This window comes from Prionailurus viverrinus, chromosome C2 (genome assembly GCF_022837055.1).
Source record: "Prionailurus viverrinus isolate Anna chromosome C2, UM_Priviv_1.0, whole genome shotgun sequence".
Lineage (NCBI taxonomy): Eukaryota > Metazoa > Chordata > Mammalia > Carnivora > Felidae > Prionailurus > Prionailurus viverrinus.
This window is the reverse complement of record NC_062569.1, coordinates 26153189-26176548: the sequence shown is the minus strand read 5'-3', so window position 1 is coordinate 26176548 and position 23360 is coordinate 26153189. Positions and strand designations below refer to the sequence as shown.

The 23360-nt window shown below is 48.6% G+C and overlaps 1 protein-coding gene across 1 annotated transcript in view; it reads right to left on the bottom strand.

The window, feature by feature from the left end:
* Nucleotides 1–23011, bottom strand: part of SH3BP5 (SH3 domain binding protein 5) — a 77391-nt gene extending 54380 nt beyond the window's left edge. Inside the window, exons 1-2 of the mRNA XM_047874158.1 lie at nt 22659–23011; nt 20893–20955 (exon numbers count right to left, since the gene is read on the bottom strand). Coding sequence (XP_047730114.1) covers nt 20893–20955; nt 22659–22796 — 201 coding nt within the window. The 5' untranslated portion in view covers nt 22797–23011. The remainder of the gene's footprint in view (nt 1–20892; nt 20956–22658) is intronic.
* Nucleotides 23012–23360: the final 349 nt, after the last annotated feature.

The window sequence follows — 23360 nt, the reverse complement described above, 5'->3', positions numbered from 1 at the left end:
AACGTGAGCAAAGAACGGCTGGCGGGAGGGCTGGTGGGAGTTGGAGCAAGGAAGGGTGTGGGTGCTGAGTTAAGGCATGTGAACTTTATCCCAGCACAGTGGGGAGACGGGGTGGATTTTTTTTTTTCTTTTCACGTAAATCTCAATTTACTTCCCATGAGCCCCTGGCAGAAATGACCAAAGAATGCATTCTTCCACAAAAAGAAAAGTGATCTAGTTTACTGGAAGGCTCCACTGTGAAGCACTTCCACAGCTGCGATAACGTACACTGAATATTGACTACAAGATAGTTCTGTTGGGAGGAAAGGAAGTGAGAAAGAGAGGTGGTTTGGGGGGACGGAGGGAGGAAAGAAATGAAAATCTCATCTTCCAGTTGGGATGCTGGCAGATGGTTAACTAAAACTGACAAATCAACAAGCAGCCACACAGAGCCCACCATTAAGTCATAGAAGTTAATACCTAATCAGCTAAAATATGGTCAACTGATCAAACTGCCCTTAAGGGAGGCGAAGATGGGAATGGGGTAGGACGGGGTTTTTTGGTTGTTTTTTTTTTTTTTTTGCCTTTTTAAAAACTGTGCTAAGATACCGTGGTGAATTTTTAAGCAGAGGCATGACCAGATCAGATCTGGGTTTTACCAAAGAGTGAACAGGGCTTCTCAGGGGATGCTGGTGGGCAGATCCTGGGACCACCAGCCTGGGTAAGCGTGTGGCCATCAAAGGGTATTGCACCCAAAGGACTTGATTTGACATCAGTGTTTTCCCTCTATAAATGAGGCTGTGTTGCCAGGGATGATGATGCATGGCTGGCTGACGTCCAACCACCAACAAGCCTATTCATCCAAGACGCGTTAAAAGCTAAACACAAAGCCAGCCTTCTCCCTGAGAAGATAATGCCGACCCAGTTCTTTCACCATTCCACAGAAAATCCTAGCCATTTGAGTAACACGTCTCCACAAACACTGGAGTGTGAGGGCCCACAAACCCCCATCTTTTCTGCCAGCCCAATGCTAACAGCCTTGACTTTCTTGGGCCTCACCCAGGGCCCAGAAGTGGTCACGTGACCCAGGCCTTGCCAATCAGATTTGGATACACCTAGCTTCGATGATTGAGGGAAAGCATGTGACCCATGAGAACCAATGAGACTTCATTCTGGGACTTTTCTGAAACAGTCGGAGGAACTATTTTTCACGGAGAAGGCGGAGAGAATAGAATGAAAGGCTAGAGCAGATGGCAGCCATCTTGGCAACAGGAGGGGAGAGCCTGGGAGAGCGAGGAAGTCCCAGCTGGCAACACTCTGAGCTTCCGGAAGTGGCAATGCTTTACAGTCTCGCCCTACACTCCACCTTCCCCAGAGCCAAAACAGCACACACAACCTCAGCTGTCGCAACTGTTTTATGTTTTGCTTAAAGCGGTTGAATTGCATTTCTGTCATTCGCAATCGAATGAAACCTTAAATAAAAAAGATAGACAAGTAGGCCTTAAAGTAGTCATAATTAATATAGATAGGGAGGAGAGGGTCAGTCTACAGTCGTATTATGGCAAAGCACTAGTAATTAAATACGGTTAAGTGCTAGAGGCTTTTAACCCTGACAACAAAGTCATGTTCATATGGAACAGAACCCGGAACTAACCTGGACAAAGCATTTCTCTAAATCCCTCCGAGTGCCAGTTGGCTACATCTTTCAGACAGCTTGCCGCAACTGACCTTGTGCTTTTTGCCTTATTTCCTAGTTCAAGAAAAGGACTATGGTTCTCCCATTTCCTACAAGTACAGGCAAACGTGTTTCCCAAGATCAGAGTGGAGGGTTACTTCCAGGAATGTCCCGGGAGGAGAGAAAGCTATTTTCCCTACAATAAACGACCCATGCACTTCTGTATAACCTTACCTCGGGAGAGCCAGCAGACCTTTTACAAGCCCAGAAAAACAAGCCATTTACCAGGCGGGGCTGGTTCCCTCAGCTGGGATCCCTGAGATCATCAAATCTGAAAACTGTGTCATTTCCATTAGGTGACTCAGGGCAATTTATTCAAAGAACTGCTGAGGGTGGCACAGAATCCCTGTTTTGAACATGCGTGTCAAAAATACAGGCCAGTATCAGGTAAGAACTCCAGCGAAACCAAACTGGCCAGGGCCGGCGTGCCTTGGAGACAGTGTGCCAGGTGTCACCCCACTGAGGACGATCTGTTTTCTGGCCAATCCGCTCATCAAAGCCTCAATGATGTCACCTGTAAGCTGAGAATGACGGCCTTTCTCCTCCACAAAGGTGTCCCCAGAACCAAGGGAGATTAAGATGGGACATCAGTTTTTAAAAATAACTGTCCTACAAATTAAAGATGACACCATACTTCAAAAGAGCCTGAGTAATGCCATTTATAAATACACTGCTGCTTGAAGAGAGATTTCACAGGCATTACCTGAGCCTCACAATGACCCTGTAAGACAGGCTGAGCAAGAACGATGGTCCCCAGCCTACACGTATCTCAGGTGAAGCGCTATGTGGCCTGAGGTCACACGCCAGTGCGTGCCAGACTTCAGACAAGAACACATACCTTTAGTCTTTTCATCCAATGGCTTTCACTTCACCTGTAGGTTCCCAAAGTGTGGTCCAGGGGACCATGGTAGGAGTCCCTGAGGCTCTGCAAGGTCAAAACCATTTTCCTAATCACACTGGACTTATTTGCCTTTTCACCTTCATTCTCTCATGAGTTTTCAGTGGGGTTTCCCAGAGACTACTTCATAGGAGACATGGCAGCAGATGGAATGCAGAAGCACACAACTCAGCCCCTCTAGGAAGCCAGACTACAAAGAGACTTGTAAGACAAAAAGACCATTAAATGATTAATTTCCTTTCACGAATTTTTTTTTCTTTCGTTTGGGAAAATACTTATTTTCTCATAAAATACGTCAACGTGTAATAGGTTTATTATTGTAATTTTTAATGAATGAATTTAACTTTTTTTAATGTATGTTTATTTTTGAGAGACGGGGTGGGGGGTGAGAGGGAGGGAGGGAGAGGGAGACAGAGGATCCCAAGGGGGCTCTGTGCTGACAGTAGAGAGCCCGACGTGGGGTTCAAACCCACAAACCATGAGATCATGACCTGAGCTGAAATCAAGAGTCGGATGCTTAACCTATTGAGCCACTGAGGTTAACTTTTCTAACACAGCAAATATATATATTACCCACACAGAGCTCTCTGGGGTACTCAATGATTATAAGAGTGTAAAGGGAGAGGTACCTGGGTGGCTCAGTCAAGTAGGTGTCTGACTCTGGCTCAGGTTATAATCTCACAGTCTGAGTTCAAGCCCCGTGTCCGGCTCTGTGCTGACAGCTCAGAGCCTGGAGCCTGTTTCTGATTCTGTCTCCCTCTCTCTCTGCCACACCCCACTCGCACTCTGTTTCTCTCTCTCTCTCTTAAAAATAAATAAACATTAAAAAAAATAATAAAACATTAAAAAAAAAAAAGAGTGTAAAGGGAACTTGAGGCCAGAAGCATCAGGTCTGCTGTGTAGACTAAGCCATACTCTTCCCCCGCCCCGGGGCCTGCCCTGCAAAGACATCTCACACACTGGCAACACCAGTGTATTTTCAGTAACAGCGAAGCAGCTGTTCCTGCTCAGATCTTTCTTGAATCCTTCTGATTTTGTCCAAGGAGAGGGTCCTGTTGGGTGCTACCATGTCTCCACAGCACCCTCACAGCACTTTATGTTTGCGGCTGCTAATCCACATTTTGAGAAAGGGGGAGCTAATCTAGCTGAGCCTCCCATAGAGAAGGGAATCTGCTAGAATTTGATAAGCAAAACACATCCGCTGGAAACAAAACGACACTGGTTTGAAAGTCACCAAGCTGTACCCTTAGGAGTTGGGCACTTGAACACACACAGAAAATTCCTTCAATAAAAACCTTGCTTTAAGAGTACACTCATGATGAGCACTGAGAGATGAATAGCATTGTTGAATGACTATGTTGTACACCTGAAACTAATATAATGCTGTATGTTTACTGGAATTAAAATTTAAAACTTAATAAAAAGCTTGCTTTAAATAAAAACACATTTCCAGGGCACGGTGGGGGGGGGGGTGTCAGTCAGTTAAGCATCTGGCTCTTGATTTTGGCTCAGGTCATGATCTCACAGTTGTGAGATCAAGCCTTGCATCAGGCCCTGTGCTGGGCATGGAGCCTGATTGGGATATTCTCTCTCTCTCTCTCTCTCTCTCTCTCTCTCTCTCAAAAAAAGTATTTCCTTTTGATGGCTTTTCACTTACAGTCATGAAGTCTCCACTTCAAACAAGATGAAGTAAAAATGTCAATCAATTTAAAGGGAAATATGGAATAAACAGTAGATACAGAACTAGGATAAGGCAAAAATTATGACGGTGGCAGAAGACGAACGAGTCAGAAATGTAAAGTCTCTGTTTGCAGGAACATTCTAGAATTACATAACCAAGGGCACCACTGGAAACATTCTGGCTTACTGACCAGTTATAAGGTACCTGAAATGTTTTTATGTTTACCACGTACCATGTTTTCTTCCCCCCCCCCCCCCAATCTTTAAGAGTACTTGGGGCAGCTACTAAAACACCCAAAGAAAGCACTTAAAACAGTGCTTGTGTGAAAAGGGTTAAGTGCTCTCCAGGGCCGTCAGACAGAACTTTCTGCAAGAATGGAAATGTTCTGTATCTGTGCTGTCCGGTGCAGAAGCCACTGGCCACTTGTGGCTAAATAAAAGCTTGAAATGTGGCTGGTACAACTAGCTGGATTTTTAATTAAATTCTAATGTTTCAATCGTAATTTGAACAGCCACACGTGGCTAGGGTTTGCTACAGCGGACTGCGCAGGTCTAGCTCCTGACCCTGGATTTCACTCCACTTTTCCACTCTGAGACCACACCTCGCTCCCCGGGCCCTCCGGTGGGTGGCCTTCTTTCCTTGCCTCTGTCTGGCTTTCCTTCCCTCAGTCCCAGCTCCCATGGGGAGTGGCTTTCACAGGCCTGTGAGAAGGGGGGCCAGGACAATCACACTTGGCCTTCAGGAATTTTGCAGCAGAGGCGAAACTGGAAAGACCGCTCCGGGGTAGAGCCGGGGCCTAGAGAGCCAGACCAGCGAGGCCAAGGCTTGAGCACGCAGGAGCCAGGAGGAAGCAGAGTGGAGAGGGGAGGGTCAGGGCAGAAGACCAGCAGGAAGCTGGAGCCAGCATTCCCCATTCCCCATCGCTGTGCAGGCCCAATCCCCCATCAGCCAGTTCCATCCAACCAGAAGAGCCTGGTTAAAACAGCTCCGATGAAATGGAAACACGCACGGGAAAGAAAAGGGAAGAAAATAGGGCCTTCGAGTTGGAAGAAGCCAGCACACTGTTGAGGACCGGGTACCTGACTCCCTTCCCTTCTGACTCCTTTTCTCTTCCACCTCGAGCCCTGACTTCAGTAGCAGAGGCCAAAAGCACTAGTTCCTTCTGTGGGGATGGTCCCCCCACCCCCATCCCCCGCATCAGGCAGAACCTTGCAGCCATGTTTCTGATACAAGACCCTCTCTCAGGGAACAGAGGAAGCCCGAGGAGGGAGACACAAAGAGAGGGCAGACAGTGAGCGAAAGCCAACGAGAGAACACGAGGAGGCAACAGAGGAAGGCTCGTGGGAGATTATCTGGGTTCCCTGACTAATCCTGCAATTAACACGGCCAGACGATTCATCAATCAAGCCAAGATACTTTTGACAAGGAGGCGGAGCGCTATTAATAATTATGCTGGAACAACAGGCACACTGGGATGTTCGGTCTCTCCACACTTAAGGCTCTGTGGTGCTTCTCTCCCTTGGGTTCCAGGAAAGACTCCAACCTTGCAGAAATTCCTTTGACTCAAGCTGTTTTGAGCGGTTGTGGGACACAGCGTAAGGAACTCTAATCCCAGTTTGGGCACTGCGCAGCTCCGGACCCAGGGGCCATCCCTATGCAGCCTTGGTGACAAGAGCAAGTGCTGTTTCCTCTTCTCATAGCACCGCACTTGTCCTGGGTCTGAACTACCAAGAGGTTCCTTCTACCAAGAGGGGGGAAAAAGGAAAGTAAGAAAAGATGGTGGTCAATATGGTTTCCTGCTGCGAGTTCTTCTCTTCTGAGGTGAACAGAGATCTGAGAGCTTTCTTTAGGCCCGAGTAGAACCAAGTTCCTCCTACCCAGAAAGGCTCTGTTTTAAAGCTCTGATGGGACCGTAGAATGTTTCCAGACATGCAGGTGAGCACCCAGTCACCTCTCTCAGGACATCACAGCCTGCCAGAGCGGTCTTGCCAGCCTCAACCATGCAGATTCCCCTGAAGCTCTATCCAACGTCAAGATCCCACAGGCCCAGCCATTTGGAGGCTGAGTTAAGGCAGTTGACAGATCTGGGAATGAGAAGAAGGCTCTTCCTTTCAGCTTTTTAATTTAAAATAACTTCAGGGGCAACCTGGGTGCCTTACTTGGTTAAGGGTCCGACTCTGGATTTCACCTCAGGTCATGATCTCAGAGTTTGTGCGTTTGAGGCCTGCATTGGGCTCTGTGCTGACAGCAGAGAGCCTGCTTGGGATTCTCTCTCCCTCCCTCCCTCCTTCTCTCTCTTCTCTGCCCTTCCCCCACTCTCTCTTGGTCTCGAAAATAAACAAACTTAAAAGATAAAATAAAATAATTTCAGACTTGGAAAAAATGAGGGTAAGATGCAGACATGATGTCCCTTTACGCTGAAATACTTTAGCCCATAGTTCCCAAAGCTGAGGACACTCTCTTACATAGCCAGAGTACAAGGAGGACAATCTGAAAATCCACACAGGTACCAAGCCAGCTAACCTGGTCTAGGACTTCATTCAAATTGCATCAACTGTCTCACTATTGTCTTTTACAGTTAAAGGAACAAAATCTTTCAGGATCCAATCCAGGATCGCCAGCTTGTATTTAGTTGTCATATTTCTCTAGCCTTCTTTAATCTGGAACAGTTCTGCAGTCTTTTTTTGTCCTCCATGGCCTTGGTATTTTTGAATAATATGAGCCAGTTAAAAACGACTCACTTTCAATTCATCTTTTTTGTTGACGTGACGTGTGCATGAGCCACCAGAATGGAATTTAACCAATTACAAAAAAGTATGTTTCAACAGCCCAAGGTCCAAAGCACCACAAAGGAAAAAAAACCCACAGCTCTTTAAATCTTGGGGTAGAAGGATCAGTCCTAGGAGGCCCTGGAGGAAAGACTAAAGTTGCACAACAACCCCTCCCCCCCGCCCCCCACCCATGACACACACACCCTTAGACCGATGGGTCCCAGTGCTTTTTCATTCATGGTCAAACATAGGTTTTTAAATCCACAGGATTCTTTGTGAAAAAGGAGAGAGATTTGCTGAAACCAGGGCATTTTCCTGAGTTCAGCCACAAGTGAACTATTTCCAAGTTTACACCAAAAGCCTTAACATATCTGCTCAACCTCAAGCCCACTTTTTTTTTTTTTTTCAAAAATTCGCAAATCTTACATTTTGGATGCACTATAGCATGTTTGTCGGGGGTAATGTTTCAACCACCAACCGAGCTGGAATGCGATACAAGGTCCGTTTTGTACTGAACACGAGTTTTAGAATTAGGACAATATGGTGAATTCACATAACCTTGGAAAGCTCTTGAGGCCACGCAGCCTCTGTGGGAAGCACGATTCCATCCACCACAGCGTTCCAGGCAGGCTGGCTCTCCTGCCTCCTTTGGGTAACCTCCCCGCTGCCCGCAGCTCCTCAGGACGGAAAGAAAGGAGGACACAGGATGCAACAGCGCCAAAGTCAAAACCCACTGCCATCACTTTAGACATACAGAGGAATCCACCAGAACAAATGGCTAAAAACGTTAAAGGTGGTTGTTCTGGGGAGCAGAACTGGGGGTGGGAAGGAAGGAGGCAGGGGACGTTCTCGGTAAAACTTCTCAGGGGCTTCTAACTGCGTGCATGTAGCGCTTCGGTAAAAATAAAAATTTAAGCCTGTTGCAGCAGAGATTGACCAAAGAGCTTTTGTATTTCCCTGTCATTGAGATGGAGGGGGATTCATAATTCATTCAACATGTGGCTAGATTAAAGTCAAAATCTCAGGACTCTGCTGATCATTCAGATCAGATGCTCCCTTTTCACAGACGCGGTGACTGAGGCCTCAGGAGGTACAGTTCCCCTCCCAAAGATGGTGTACCTGGTATCAGAGCAGAGGTTAGAAACCTGGTCCCCTAAGTCCTAGACCTCTTTCACCTGTAGTCCTGGTAGGAACCTCAGAACACTCATCCTCCACATCTGTAACATACATCCCCAAACTACTTAAGGGCATGGCCTTCAGCCTCAGACTCCTGAATTCAAATCTTGGCTCCCCCACCCGCTCACTTGGCCACGTGACCCGGGAGAAGGGCTCAATCTTTCAGTCAGTGCCTCCAGTTGTCATCAATGTCCTCAAGAGCTGTTGTGAGAACCGGATGAACCATACAAAGCCCTTAGCACGATACTGAGCTTATAATAAGCTTTCAATCAATAACGATTTTTTATGTAGGTGCCATCATTCAATAAATGAGCAAAGGTAGAAAGAACCAACACTTGTTGAACATTACACGTGAGGTACCGTGCCAGGCACTTCATAAACATCACCTTATTTAATCCTTAACAGCCCTGCAAGGCAGGTATCACCCTTCCCATTTTAGACACAAGAAAATCAAACCCAGAAAAGACTGCACAGCTTATGAAGAGGCAGAGGGAGAATTCAAATCCAGCCCTCCTGACCTGCAAAGCCTGTGCTTTCCACCATCACATGCTATGCTGTTTAAGCATCTATTTGCTCCACAGCAAGTTCTCCAACCCATTTTTGACCTTACGTTTTATAGCATTAAAGCGTGGTCTGCTTTAACAAGTTCCAGCTCGGGGAGTAGATCCAATTTCTAGCAAATGCATGCAATACCAAGGTTCTATTTCCCCACCGGAGATGCTGGCAAAACCAGGGGCAAGGAAAGAAAGCAGCATGTCAAGAGCTGCCCAAGAAGGTTTAGAACCTTCCCCCTGAACCTGTAAAGTGCCTGCCTCAGTACTGCACTTTTGGCTTGAGGCTCTGTTAATTTTTTCTAATAGGCATTGAAGCCATGGCATAATTTTCTCTCGCACAAAATTTGTAAGACGTCGACGAAGTGGCACAGAGTTCCCTAAAACAAGACCATTGCCAAAACTGCACCCTTTTGCTTTTACTGTTGCTGGTTTAAGGATCACTGAGAATGCTAACCAAAGTCCTCGCTCTGCTGGTTAACCATTAAAGCAACTCGAGGAGGCACTATGAAATGTGGCTGTTCATGAAATAAATGTAAATGGACGTCCTGCAGGCCTCAAAATGAGTCCCTGTGTATCACCGCCATGAGTGTGGCAGTTTTAAAATGGGTTTCAAAATTCCTTTTTTTTTTTTAATTTTAAAAATGTTTATTTTTGAGAGAGAGAGAGTGTGTGTGAGCAGGGGAGGGGGAGAGAGGGAGGATGAATCTGAAGCAGGCTCCAAGCTGTCAGCACAGAACTCAACACAGGGCTCGAACTCCCAAACCATGAGATCGTGACCTGAGTCAAAGTCGGATGCTTCACTGACTGAGCTACTCAGGTGCCCCTAAAACGTGCTTCAAAATTCTCTGATACTCTCCCACCAAGGGATGGAGTCTGTGTCCCCTCCGCTTGCGGGTGAGCTCATGATTGCCTGCACCTAGAAATGTGACAGCTAGAAATGTGACAGAAGCGCTACATCGGGACTCCCAAGGCTTAGAGAGAGAAAAGGCCATGATGCTTCCACCTGGTCATGTTGGATGCTCACCGTCAGGGGAGCCAAACACCATGAGGCGGTCAGAGTGCCTGAAACAACATGCCGGAAAGGTCAGATTCAGCAGTCTGGTGGACAACCCCGGCTGAGCTCTGTGTCAAGAGCCAAGTCCCCCCCGCCAAGAGCCAGTGTCCCCAACCAGACACAGGAGTGGGCCTCCTCGGATGTCCCGTCCAGCCTTCAGAGGACCACAGCCCCAGCTGACATCGGACTGCAAATGCGTGAGACACCTCCAGTGAGAGCCTTCTCCCAGCCTTCTCAGCCCCAGCTGAGCCTTCTCCAAATCCCTGGCCCACGATCATGGGCAAAATAAAGCAGTTGTTCTAAGCAATGAAGCTTTGGGGGAATTTGCTAGGTAGAAATAGTAACCAGAACAATGGAGGAGGACAAGTCCCCACTATACTTTTCTTCCAATAAAGCCAAAAACCGGGGAAGAGAACTGTAGGCTTCAAGGCGATCAGAATGCAACAGAACCCTTGCATGCTGGCGACAAAAGGGGAGCGTGGATGAAGACAACCAAACCCCATTCACCGTGCCTCAGCTGAGTCTAAGGTCACAATCAGACGAGTTTACATGAAGTGGGCCTGTCTGTGGTTCCAACAGCAGATGTTCCTCTCGTGGCAGTCTCCCTGTTGGCAGTTTCTGTCAGAGCAAACAATTATGTCTTAGATAACCCAGCAAAACACAGCAAGGGAAAAATCAGGCAAGGATAGGAAAAAAATTTTTCCCATCTTCTTTTAAGGAAGTGAAAGAGGCAGATTCTAGGGATGCCCTCAGTTGGTTAAGTACCTGATTCTTGACTGCAGCTCAGGTCGTGCGCTCACAGTTTGTGAGTTCGAGCCCCTCATCGGGTTCTGCACTGATAGTGCAGAGCGGGCTTGGAATTAATTTCCTCTCTCCCTCTCTGCCCCTCCCTCACTTGTGAGAAAGGAAAGGAAGGAAAAAGGAGGGAGAAAGAGAGAGAGAGAGAGAGAGCGGGCGGATTCTTGCAAAGACGTGCTTTGCAAATTATCATGAGACCCTTGGTGAAGGTGTACCACATAAAAGCCATACAGCTGTTACTGCTGGAAACATCTAAGTGAGGACAGGCAAGATTAAGTAACCCTCAAAGAGGAGGGCTGGGCAAAGATAACTGGGATAACTGCCAAGGGATAAGATTCAAGAGATGTTTAACTCATCCAGCCAAAACACACACACACACACACACACACACACACACACACACTCCACTACGTGAGAAATCCCTACAATAGACGCTCAGAAGGAAAAATAACAGCTCTATGTGAAAAGGCGACAGACAGTCCACGGCGACCACTGTTCTGCGGACTAGGTGACCTGAAGCTTCTATCAACCACTGGGTAAGCAGCAAATCCATCAACCCCCCTAGCCTGTCTTCTTTTGAAGTGGAGATACTCAGAGGCAGAGGGATGGCATCTTGGAAAACCCTAATGATACAGTCATGTCACTAGGGAAAAGTTCGTTTGTACCATAACAAGGGCCTATGTTCCTATGATGGGTTCCGGCTGAGCGGCCAGCAAAGCTAATGTATTATCTCGCCGGTCTTTATAGCTTCAAAGGAAGACAGATCAGATTTTTTTTAAGGCAACAGAGTCTGTTCCAACATTAGATAGCTATTTCTGTGTTCTAGCCAGCAGCCCATACTCACAGCATTTGCTAACGGGACTCCAGGGAGCGAGATTGAGAAAGACAGCCTCCAAGTGCCCGCAGTCCCCATCCACTTACAATTCATATAATAACTCGAATTCACGTAATAACTAAGTTTCAATATCTAAATATTCTTAATACTTGAAATTTTTCCCACCATTGTATCTTGGTGATTTCTGTGTTTCACAGTAAGTGTATAAATGCGGGTTTCTTGGCTACAGAGAATCCTAAAATGCCTGTATGGCACTTTTAATCCCTCCATCAATTACCACAATGACACTTTAACAATACAGTAATTCATCAACAAACCCACTAACATCAGAGTTTATCTACAATTAAGGCAGGGACTACCAATCTCAACATTTTTTCCCACCAGCCTTCATAGTTCCTAAAATTCCTTCCACAGAAATTCATTTCTTTGACTCATAAAGACATCTCTTTATAATTGAGCTTCATTCTCTACCCCCAACCCTTGCTTATAAAAGTGATAGCATATGCCCATGGTAAATAATTCAGAAGATCCCAAGAAATAAAAACTAAAAATCACCAGCATTCTTAGCAACTAGCAATAACCACTAGTCACTTCTGTGGGTACATTTTTCTAGAGGCAGCCTTCTCAAACTATATGGTAACGGATCTTTGTTTTCCCTCAACCCACCAGGAATCAACACTTCCTTAGAATACAAACAAACTAGGAAAGTGGAATGCCATGTGACTGTCACAGCAATGTTAAACTGCATTTTTAACAAGTTTCCAAAGTCTTACCCTCAATTTCTGTATTTACATCTTAATTTTTTTTTATTTTTTTTTATTTTTGAGACAGAGACAGAGCATGAGCAGGGGAGGGGCAGAGAGAGGGGGAGACACAGAATCTGAAGCGGGCTCCAGGCTCTGAGCTGTCAGCACAGAGTCCGACGCGGGGCTTGAACTCACAAGCCATGAGATCATGACCTGAGCTGAAGTCAGACGCTCAACCGACTGAGCCACCCAGGCGCCCCTGTATTTACCTCATCTTAATTGGTAACAAGCACCTCACGGTCTATGGGCCACACTAGACCTTTCTTCTTTCAGATGCACAGATTCTGTTACCGTGTGTGTATGTCATTTTACATACGATCTACATATTGTTTTATTACCGAATTTTTTCCCACCAAATAGATCATGGTCACTTGTCTCTAACCACACATGCCATCCTGTTTTACCGTGGAAGGCCACTCTTGAAACCCTTGCATCTTACACCTAAAACCAGCAGGATATTGTTCATCAATTGTATTTCAATTAAAAACAAATGAACCCCTAGCATCTCCAAGTAGGGCAGAATCTTAACCTTTCACAAGCTAAGACCTCTCTACGTGAGGGACTTTGGAAAGGGGAAGGAGAGCACAGGTTGTGTTCTAGCAGTGTTGAAATTGTTCCCAGCCTAGGAACAGCCTGGGGACAAATGCAGTTCCAGAGTGGGCCCTAGAGAAAGGGGGGCCGCCTGTTTTGTAGGACACGATGCACGACCATGCCAAAGGGCCAGGGGTCCACAAGGACGTTCGATTCCAACCACAAGTTAACATCCATCCATTCCGACATTCATGGTACCTGTGTTCAGGTGCTGCTTAAAGTGCTGGGGCACAAAGATAGGAGACCCAGCCGCTCCCCCCACCCAGGGCCCAGGGTAGTGGGGGTGTCAGACAAGTAAATAACTGACGGGAAAACAGCCTGATGAATGTGCATGAGACAGGCACAGCTTAAGACAGGCTCCTGGGCCCGACTCCCAGAAATTCTGATTCCCTAGGTCTGTGTAGGGCTGAAAATTCTGCAACTCTAACAAAGTCCTACGTCAGCCTAAGGCAGCTGGTGCAAGGGCCACACCTGGATGGCGCTGCTCTAGAGCACTGGCTCACGACCAGGGGCCGTTTTGCACCCCCAGGGCCATTCTCAAGTCTGGAGGATCCTCGGTTGGCCACAGAGCAATCAATCTAGTCAAGACACTTGAACTCTCAGTTTGTTATCAGCAAAATGGTGAGAATAAGGTCTATTGCATCATGTTGTTCTGACGACTCAGTGAGTTTACGTATACAAAGTGCTTAGAACAGGGTCTGGCACGTCCTAGACACTATTATCGTTAGCTGTCATGGTTACTGAAGGGCAGTCAGGAGACAAAAACAGGCAGGGAAGACGTCCCAGGATGGACCGTCCCCTGCAAGGACGAGCCACATTACAGCCACATCTGTCCCGCTTCATTAACAGCAGCGATAATATTTATTGACGGCTTCCCAGGCACCATCATTGGAATGGGGAAACTGAGGCTCAGAGACATTAAGTAACTTGCCCAAAGCCGTGAAGGGGCAATGGTGTTATTCACCCACCCGAACAGCGACTGAGCACCACAAGTAGTACCAGACAGATCCCAGGAGGGCCGCACCCTAGCAAAGCAGGGCTCCCTCGGGGAAACTCATCCCCACACCCCAGTGGGCCAGCCACAGAGCAAAACCCTGGGGCTCCAGTGAGCAGAGTCCATCCCACTGGACAAGCCCTCTCTCTGGCCCCTCGCCAGAGCCAGTCTCTGACAAAGAAATGCCGTGGCGGGGCGCAGAGGAGGAGAACGGAGCCACGGCCAGAGCCTGTGGCAGGCCTGCCTCCCACGGACAGCCCACCAGAGAGGTCTCTGCATCCCGCACCCGGGGGGCCTTGGTGCTGCCTGTCCCACACGCACGAGGCCTCTCCTTCACGCAGGCTGCGTGGCTGTCAAAGCACTCCCTCTTGTCCTCCCGGCCTCCCCGGCATTTGGGCAAGAATCACTCCCTCAATTCACAGACGAGGTGACTCAGTTTCCAATGAGCCAAGTGCCCCTAAACGTCACCAGACCTCAGATTCTGCCCATGTCACCGGATACCAAGACCAGTCTTCCCTCAGCCCGCTACTTCCCCATGACTTTGGGTTTGGATTTTTTCCTGACCGTAAAGTAATACAAATTCAATGCGCATAACTAAAAAAATATAGAGAGAGAAAAGTATGAAGACCGTGAATATTGCTCATTTCTCATCAGAATGTGTATAATCTTTTCCAGGCATTTTTATGCCTATAAACACGGATTTTTAGAACAGGACCATACTGCATGCTCTTCCGGAACCTGTCTCCATCCATACATCTTACCACGTTAATGACAAGCTGTGTCATCGTTTTAAGGCTTAGGCTATCAGCCAGTGCCTGTGCCTTGTATTCATTTTACAGATCCCCTATTGACAGTCATTTAGATTCAAAATTTTCCAACATTTTTAAACGATGCTGCCATGAACATTATTGGACCTATATTCTTGCCTAGTTATTCCCTAAGGATAAATTCTTACATGTGTGATGGCTGAGTCAAAAGTTACTGTCCCTTGACATCCCAGCAGCAGTGTGGGGGGTATGTCACTGAAGCAGGAAGCCCTAAATCCTACCACTCTGATGGCCAAACTTCAAGCCAACTTGTGGGGACAGCAGCAGCTCCAGCTCAAATCACCCAGAGGCACCTAGAAAACTCCTCAAGTGTGTTTACCTTTACAACCGGCCACCCCACCCTTCCCAGCACCGCCCAAGCTGAGGTGATGTCTGGATGGTTAGCTCTCTTCCTTCTCCACTGCCAGGCCCCTGGGATATTAACTGACCCTCCCAGATAACTTGGGGGTCTCCAGGCCTCAACTCTGATGCCCCTCCATTCCAACAAAGCTGCCCCTGGCTCCCCAAAGGCCACACACATGCCTCTGAGTAACTACATGCCTGAATCCAGGAAACCCAAGCTTGGAGAGGGCAGGGAGCCTGTGTGTGAGGTTGTGTGGAGTGCCCTACGCAGGACTCAACCTACGGGGAGGTGGGGGGAGGATGCCCAGTATGGTCACACAAATATCTCCAGGCCAATGCCTACTGGAACCAGATCTCACCGAAGTACAGAAGTCCCAGCGTGGACCTTCTTCAAAGCACAAATGGAATCTCACAGGGCTTTCCCCAGTACACATGTGCACTCACTCATATGTCTGTCTTTCTCTCTTTCTCTCATACACACACACACACACACACACACACACACACACACACACACACACACACACCTTGAAGGAGAAAGTGCTCAGATGTGACAACACTGTCCTTTCAGAAAAGAACTTCTCTCTTGCCCTGACTTGTACTAACAATTCATTAGAGAGAGGCCAGGCTGCTTCCAATTCACCTCTGCCTTTCCTCTCCCACCCTTGAGTTTCCAAGGACAAAACAGTCGGGTTTTTTGTTTTATTTTAAAGAGAAAGTGTTTGCTGGTTTCTGGGAGGGGGGAAAAGGCAGATTCTAGGTGCTGGCCTTATGCAAATTTGGGGAACACAGCTGGCCAGAATCAAATGCCTTTTCAAACCACCCCACCCAAGCAGTGAGAGAAAGAGCATTTACAATTCACTGCCTTCACCTCCCTGGGGAAAGGGCAGGCTGAAAGGGCAGGCTGAAAAGTCAGCTTTTGATTACTTGGAGCCAGAAAAGCTGTCCATGGGCAACTAGCCCTGATGCTGTCCTTCCTCCTCCTCTCTGACCATTTCCCAGCCCTACAACAGCCCGCAAGCAGGGGAGATCATGAAAACCACACACATCACGGTAAAAAATAAATGACTGGCAAGGAATATCGCAAGTCTTGATTACAATGCTTTAGAAATCCTCTGTGCTGCATCTTGTTTTAACAAACACTTGAAAAAAGATAGCCCTGTATAACATGCATTGCAAAAGTACATCAGCACATTTACACACCGAACGACACATTTCTCTGACTCCTGCATCCACGGCTCACCCCGCCCCCAGGACACTGGGCACCCCCCACCCTTGCTGGTGCTCAGTAAGCCCAGCTTAGCACTGGCTGTTCCCTCTGGCTGGAATGCTCTTCCCCCACATGGCCGTGAGGTGCATTCTCTCCAGACATGCTTTCAGGGAAGCCTTTCAAACCCACCGTAGGTAACAATGCATCCTCCTGACTCCAAAATACCCACCCTGCAAGGCCCCTCCCTGCCTTATTTTTCTCCTCATGGCATATCGCCAGGAAACCTACTGTGTATTTTCATCGTTTAACTGGAATTCTCTGCCCATTCTCTCCGTTGCTCTCTCCCCTTCGCTGTTCTCAGTACACAGTAGGTGCTCAGTAAGTACTCAAGCTGACTCATCAACATGTCTGGTGGGGGGGAGGAATAATACAATTTCTTAATTTGAAATATCAGGCTTATATCCCAGGGCTTTCTGGTTAAAAGGTTACTCTGTCAACAGCCTGGAAGGACGGGCCCTCTTGATATAAATCAGAGTGCAAAGGGGATACAACATTGTTTAAACAATGTCAGAGGTAAACCGTGGTTGCAGGAAGAGGCAGATATCCAAGTGACAACATGGCAGGTGGCTGGCATCCAAAGGCCTTTTGGTACTCTCCGATTTCAACAACCAACACAAGAGACGGGATATGGAGGTGAATCCAGGCCCCGCACCTCACCTACGGCTGCCCAGAGACAACCGTGCCACATTCTGAGTGAAGGAGCAGCTAACACAAACCTCATCACCAATCTGCTCCCACTGGAGTCCAAGTCAGGAGGGGTGCTGGGCACTCCAGACCATAATTAAAAAGCAAAGGGAAAGGAAATGCAGAAGCCAAAGGCCCTCCCCTAGAGGCTCTGAAATTACGCGCAATCAATCCTCATTACTTGCAGATTCCATACTCATTAAAATTTCTAATTCCAAAATCAATACTGTCAGAGCTCCTGCAGTCATTCACGGACATGCCCAGTGGCCGCACTCCCACGTCCATTTAGTGCCACACTTTTTGCCCTTTTGTGCTTTGTGTTGGGGAGTCAGCGGTTTTGAAGTTTATTTCGAGAGAGACAGAGCGCACCTGTGCGCACAAGTAGGGGAGGGGCAGAGAGAGAGAGAGAGAGAGAGAGAGAGAGAGATTGATTCCCAAGGAGGCTCCACGCTGTCCCCCACGTGAAGCTCAGACTCACGATCAGGGAGATCATGACCTGACGCTGAAATCGAGAGTCAGACGCCCCCTAAGCAGCCAGCTGTCTCAAAGGCCCCCAAGCCCAGTGCTGACACGCTGGCTAGTGTTTAGTGCTCCTGAGCCCAAGAAGGTCGTGACGGGGCCTTAACAGAGAATGTCCGTGTGTTTAGGCAAGCTCTGTTCAGGCATGAGTCACAGCGCTGTTGCCTTTGAGCCCAACGTTAATGAACCAACAATGTGTACCAGACAGTCTTTAAACAGCAACACACATAAAACAAGGTAACATATTGACTGGCTGACCAAAACTGTTGCGACCAGAGGCTCACGGGAGCGTAATACAGGGTCGGGTTCCTGTGGGTCTCTGGGCACAACACTCTGCGCCCCCCAACCCCACTAGGAGCAACGGTTCGGCATCCACGCAAGCGAGTGATCACGGCGACTTTACAGAGAACTACCAGCACGAAGACGAGAACCAACCCCGTGTTAAAATGGCTGTTTCCTGCCCCACATCTTTGGGCACACTTCCCTCCTCCACCCCCACTGCTCACTCCATCTGCTTCCCTTCGCACAGGGACTCTCCCTCACCATAGGCTTCAGCTCAGGTGTCTTCCAGCGCCCCCCCCCCCCCCCCCCGTCCCCTGCCACATCACTCTTTGACCGCAGTTACTACAATCAGCAATTATTATCTACCTCTCGGTTCCTCACCCTCAGCCAAAATTAAACTCCCCGAAGGCGAGTCCAGTTCACCCGGGTATATGCAGCGGCCAACAGAGCGCCCGCCCCGAGCCTGGTGCCCAGGGCTTGACCGAAGGAACACAGCACAGCCCCCCCCGCGCCCCCCCCCCCCGCCCACACACACACACATCCTCTTCCCTCCAGGCTCCAGCAACATGACAAGTGTCAGGGTGCCCGCACGGAGGGTGAAATCTCAGTGCTCCTTAGTGAGTGTGACAGGAAACATGTAGCAGCCCTGGGGCCACGCGTAGCTATTAAGCACACAAACACAGCACACACTGTGCTCTCAAGCACCAATACAGCCCCCGTTGTGACGTGCTGTAAATGGAAAACATGCACGAGAATTTGGAGACTACAAAGCTACACGTAAAACATCTCTTTACTTGTTTTGATATTGACAGTGTACGATGTTGGGCATTCTGGGCTACACAACACAGAGCAAAATTCATTTCAGCCGTTTACTTTCCAACGTGGCCACTAGGGAAGTTTTAATGCCTTCCATGGCTTGCATGATACTTCGGTGAGTCCATCTTGCTTGTAACAACACCAAGAAAAGGTCAGCCAGCAACACAGGCCAGCTCTGACCACCTCTCTTCACTGCTGCCTAGTGATCTCCAGAGCGAGGCAGGAAACACCTGTCCTGCAGCTTCCTGTGACAGACAAATACTTAAGTGTATTCAGAAAGAGGATTGTGAAATCAGAGTGAAAAGTTTATCAGGTGAACTAATTTTATATTCAGGTTAGCGCACCATATGGGGCTGTCTTGTTCATGACCCAAAAAAAGTGGAGTACGGGCAGACAAATTTTGTCAAAGAAAGCAAGCAATCATTTGCAAAAACAAAAACAAAAAAACAAGACTATTTCCAACTTGTCTACTCCTACTTGGAATGGAAGAACATGAGAGCTAGCAGGCATGTGGAAAATGACCAGCCTCTGCCACATCACAGAACCAGTAGGCCCAGTACCCCCACATCCTCATCTGGTGAGGAGGGAGACCCCCAACTTCCAGGACTGTGCTCTCCAGAAATTTCTATGATGATGGAAATGTTCTCTGCTCTGCCCAATATGGTGGCTACTAGGCTCCTGAGAGGCGGCTACGCTGACTGAATTTTTAATCTTGTATCATTTAAAAAAAATTTTTTTTTAATGTTTTTATTTATTTCTGAGACAGAGAGAGACAGAGCATGAATGGGGGAGGGGCAGAGAGAGGGGGAGACACAGAATCGGAAGCAGGCTCCAGGCTCTGAGCCATCAGCCCAGAGCCCGACGCGGGGCTCGAACTCACGGACCGCGAGATCGTGATCTGAGCTGAAGTCGGACGCTTAACCGACTGAGCCACCCAGGCGCCCCTAATCTTGTATCATTTTAATTAATTTGAAATTAAATTGCCACACACGGCCAGTGACTACCACACTGGACAGCACGGTTCTAGGCAGCCATAACAGGAGGAGACACAGCTTGTGAAAACCCTTTGTAAACTCTACAGCCCTGCAGAAATGGTAGGGTTTTTGTCGTTGAATATTATTAGAAATGTGAGATTCTGAGAGATTTCAATTGCCCAAAGAGCCTCAACTCATCAGCAGTCAAAACATTTTAAATAAACATGCAGGTTTTACTTCACAAGGGGGGAGAAGGGCAGCCAGGGTTCATGGATACATACAATCAGAATAGAGGGGTTGGCGATAACCCTTCACACATAACTCAGAAAACAAGCTTTTCATCTTTTTTTTTTTTTTGCCACACCCAGATTTGGTGCCTCGGGGGCCTTGCCATGCAGCCAGAAGTCAAGACTGCCAGCGTATTCCCAGTAGATTATTCCTATCTCCCCCACCCTCATTCTTAGGGACCAGATGTTTCCTGCCCTTTCCGGTGACCTTCCCTGCTATTTCTCCTGCTACAGAAACGGTCCTCCCAATAGCTCCCTGCATCCCTTCAACTCTGACAGAATCATTCACAGGCTCTCAGATACATGCGGGGCTTGTTCAAATTTGCTGATGGATGGTAAAACCAACCACTACTAAAAAGGGCTGGGGACTAATTGGTAGTTGTGAAGAATGCTCATCTGTTTACACTCACGTTGGAAGATGCTCATGAAATTCAAATCAAGTTCTAGTCTCTCCCAAGATTCTTCCCAGCAGGAAAGCCCTTCCAGTCTAAACAGCTTTTCCTTACCATTAAGATAATTACATTCTACACACAAGCAGACAATAAAGAAATGAGCAGGGAAATGGAAGGGGAGTGAATTTTTAGGACAGAAAGTCAAAAACGGCAGAAGTCTAAGGAAATACGCAATGTTTCCAAGTACAAACGTAAGGAACCCCCCGAAAATATTTAAGAGATTCTGTGAACTCATTCGTTCTTCTCTATGAAACAATGCAGCTAATTCTCCCCTCAATCCTTTCAAGCTTTTCCACAAGACACATGAACTTCAAGCCTCCACACAGCCCCTGGTTTTGGCCCCACGGAGCTCCCATGATGAAAAACATGTGAAATAGGATCCACATGTGTTCCACCCACACACTGGGCTCAGCAGCGTATTTTATTCTGTCAGACAGCGGGCTGTTGCTCAACTCCATGGAGGGGACGCCAGCAGTCATCCTCCAGCTATTAAAACAAAATCAAGCAGCCTCGTGTCAGCAGGACTGACACTACCTGACCAGGAACCAGGGACCCAGCCTTCTGTACCTCAAGTTCAGTCTCCCGTCTGTTGATGTCATCCGTGGATTGATTTAACTTCTCCAGTTCTCCCTAGTGAAGAGAAGAGGGGGGGGGGGGGAAAGATTGAAACGATTTGTCTTTTGTTTCCAGTAGGACTGAGCTCATTCTCTGCAAAAGTACTCCAGCACAATTTGTAGGAAGAGGGACAAGTCAATATTAATTCTCAAGGAAAACAGCTGAGCCTTGGCTGGAAAAGCAAATGAACGTCGGTATTTCTGAAATCTTTTTCTCGATGGTGTCCTTTCAAAAATGTCTTAAGGTCCTAGGAATTTTTTTCTTAGAAGGTCAAGTATTTATTCCAGGTACGTGCCTTCAGGTAAACCCACCTGTTACAAATGGTTTAAGAGTCAAATCAAAATAGTACCTTCTCCCTTACAGGAAAAACTATGCAGAAAAGACACAATAAAAGAAAATAAACAAGGCCAAGCCAAAACTCTAAACCCAGTGAAATGATGTAGATCAAGGGTAGAATTCTGGCATTAACTCCTTAGTGGTTATTTTTCTAGAGATGAAAATCTTTTCAAACAGCCAATTAAAGCCTCCTAGCTGTTTTTAACAAAACAAAAACAACTTAATCCTGATCCTTAATATTTCTAAACTAACATTTTGTAAAAAGTACCCAGCACAACTTAACTCATTTTACTCTGCAGACAAAGGATCCTGTTAACAGAAATCCTGTACCAGGAAAACAAGATTTAGTAGTCTAAACTAGTGATTTTAATTAATAGAATCCCTAACGAAAAGATTTTTCCACCTGATCTTTATCTTGCTAATCTGCCAAAACAATTCATTTAAATGGCAACAGCTGAGTTAAATGAGCTTTTAATTGATCTGTGCACTGGAAAACCAATTAGGGCTCCAGAAATTGCGGCGCATGGTTAAAAGCAATATATATATTCAATGATTTATGAAAAGAGGCCAAAAACCAGTCTTGGAAAGGGATTTGCCGTGCTTTTTGCCTAGAGGGTGAGGAGGTTAAGCTGTCACTCCTAGATCTTGGCTTGGAAATTGTTTTTTAATCATCTCCCTCAGAAATGGAGGCACAGAGAGCCAGGCCAATCCCCTCGCCTTCTCCCCGCGTCAGCTTTGCGCATCAGTTGTCCCCGATTTCTGTTTACACCCCGACCCCGTAACAAGGAAAAGCTGGGTTTTCAACCATTCGCAGCCAAGCGGAGGTCTGAGCCTGTGGTGACAATAAGCCCTCTGCTAACAATGCATCAGAGGAGGCGGAAGATGGCTCAGGCCGGGCACCTCCGCCAGGTGAGGACTCGCAACCCGGCCACGGTGCCAGCCCACGCTGCAGGGGCGGACAACGCCCACGGTGCCCAGGCCCACGCGGGCCGGGCGACCCCTCTGCCCCCAGCCCCAAGACCGCGCGACGACCGCAGCTAGCCTGGCCGGCGGGGGCCGGGGGGTGGGGGAGGACCCCAACACCCGCAGGGTGCCCCCGCCCCCTTTTTCCCTTTGTTGCACATCCGCCCGAACCGCTGGGCCGGCTGCGGCGACCCCCAGGTCCGGCGGGGGTCTGCGGGGGATCCCCGCGATACAGTCAGGCCGCATCCACGCGGGCACCGCTGCCTCCCTACGAACCCGGTAAAACTGGGAATTCAGACCCTCTCTTCTCGCCCCCGGGGCTACGTAGCCACCATTCCCCCGGACCGCAGGCACCGGGGGCTGCGAGGCCAGCGCCAAGTGTAGATGCCCACCACCGCGGCGCCCCCCGCGCGCCCTACCTGGATCCGGGGGTCTACCTCTTCTTCCTCCTCCAGCCCCTGTTCCATCCCCTCTTCCTCCTCCTCCTCCAAGTCCCGGGCGGACGGCGGGAGCTCTGCCGGCTCCTCGGAGCGGCTCCGCTTCAGCGCCGCGTCCATGCGGGCAGCCGGAACGCCGACCGCGCGGCGGACTTCGGAGCGTCCGGAGGGGCGGCGGTCGCCGCAGGCTCGGCCAGAGCCGACTCGCCCCGGTCCCGGCACGGTCCCGAGGCGCCGCGGCCGACACCAGGGAGGCGCCGCTCGCCGATGCGGATCCCGCCGGCCCGGGCTGAGCGGAGGAAATGGGCGCGGCCGCCCCCTTTCTGCCGAGGCCGTCAGCGCAGCGGCGCCCGCTCCGCCCTCGCCCCGGCGGGCCGCCCTCGGCGCTGTGACTGTTCCGCCGCCGGTCCCAGCCGCCCAGGTCTCCGTCACAAAAACCCCAGCTCCCTGAAAACCCTCAGGGTGGTGGCACAGGAGAGCCTTCCCCCTTCTGTCAACTTAGCGGGCGGGTTTATCACAAAGTACGCAACGTTGGCCGCCTGCTTTCGGGGTAGCGCCGTACAGCCAAGGCAAACTGACTGTATGGAAGGAAAGTTTGGGGTATTTCCACGGCCTGAAGTCACCTTGGGAAGCTTGTGACCCTGGACCAGTTTCAAGCCGCACTCAAATCCCCGTATGCCTCCA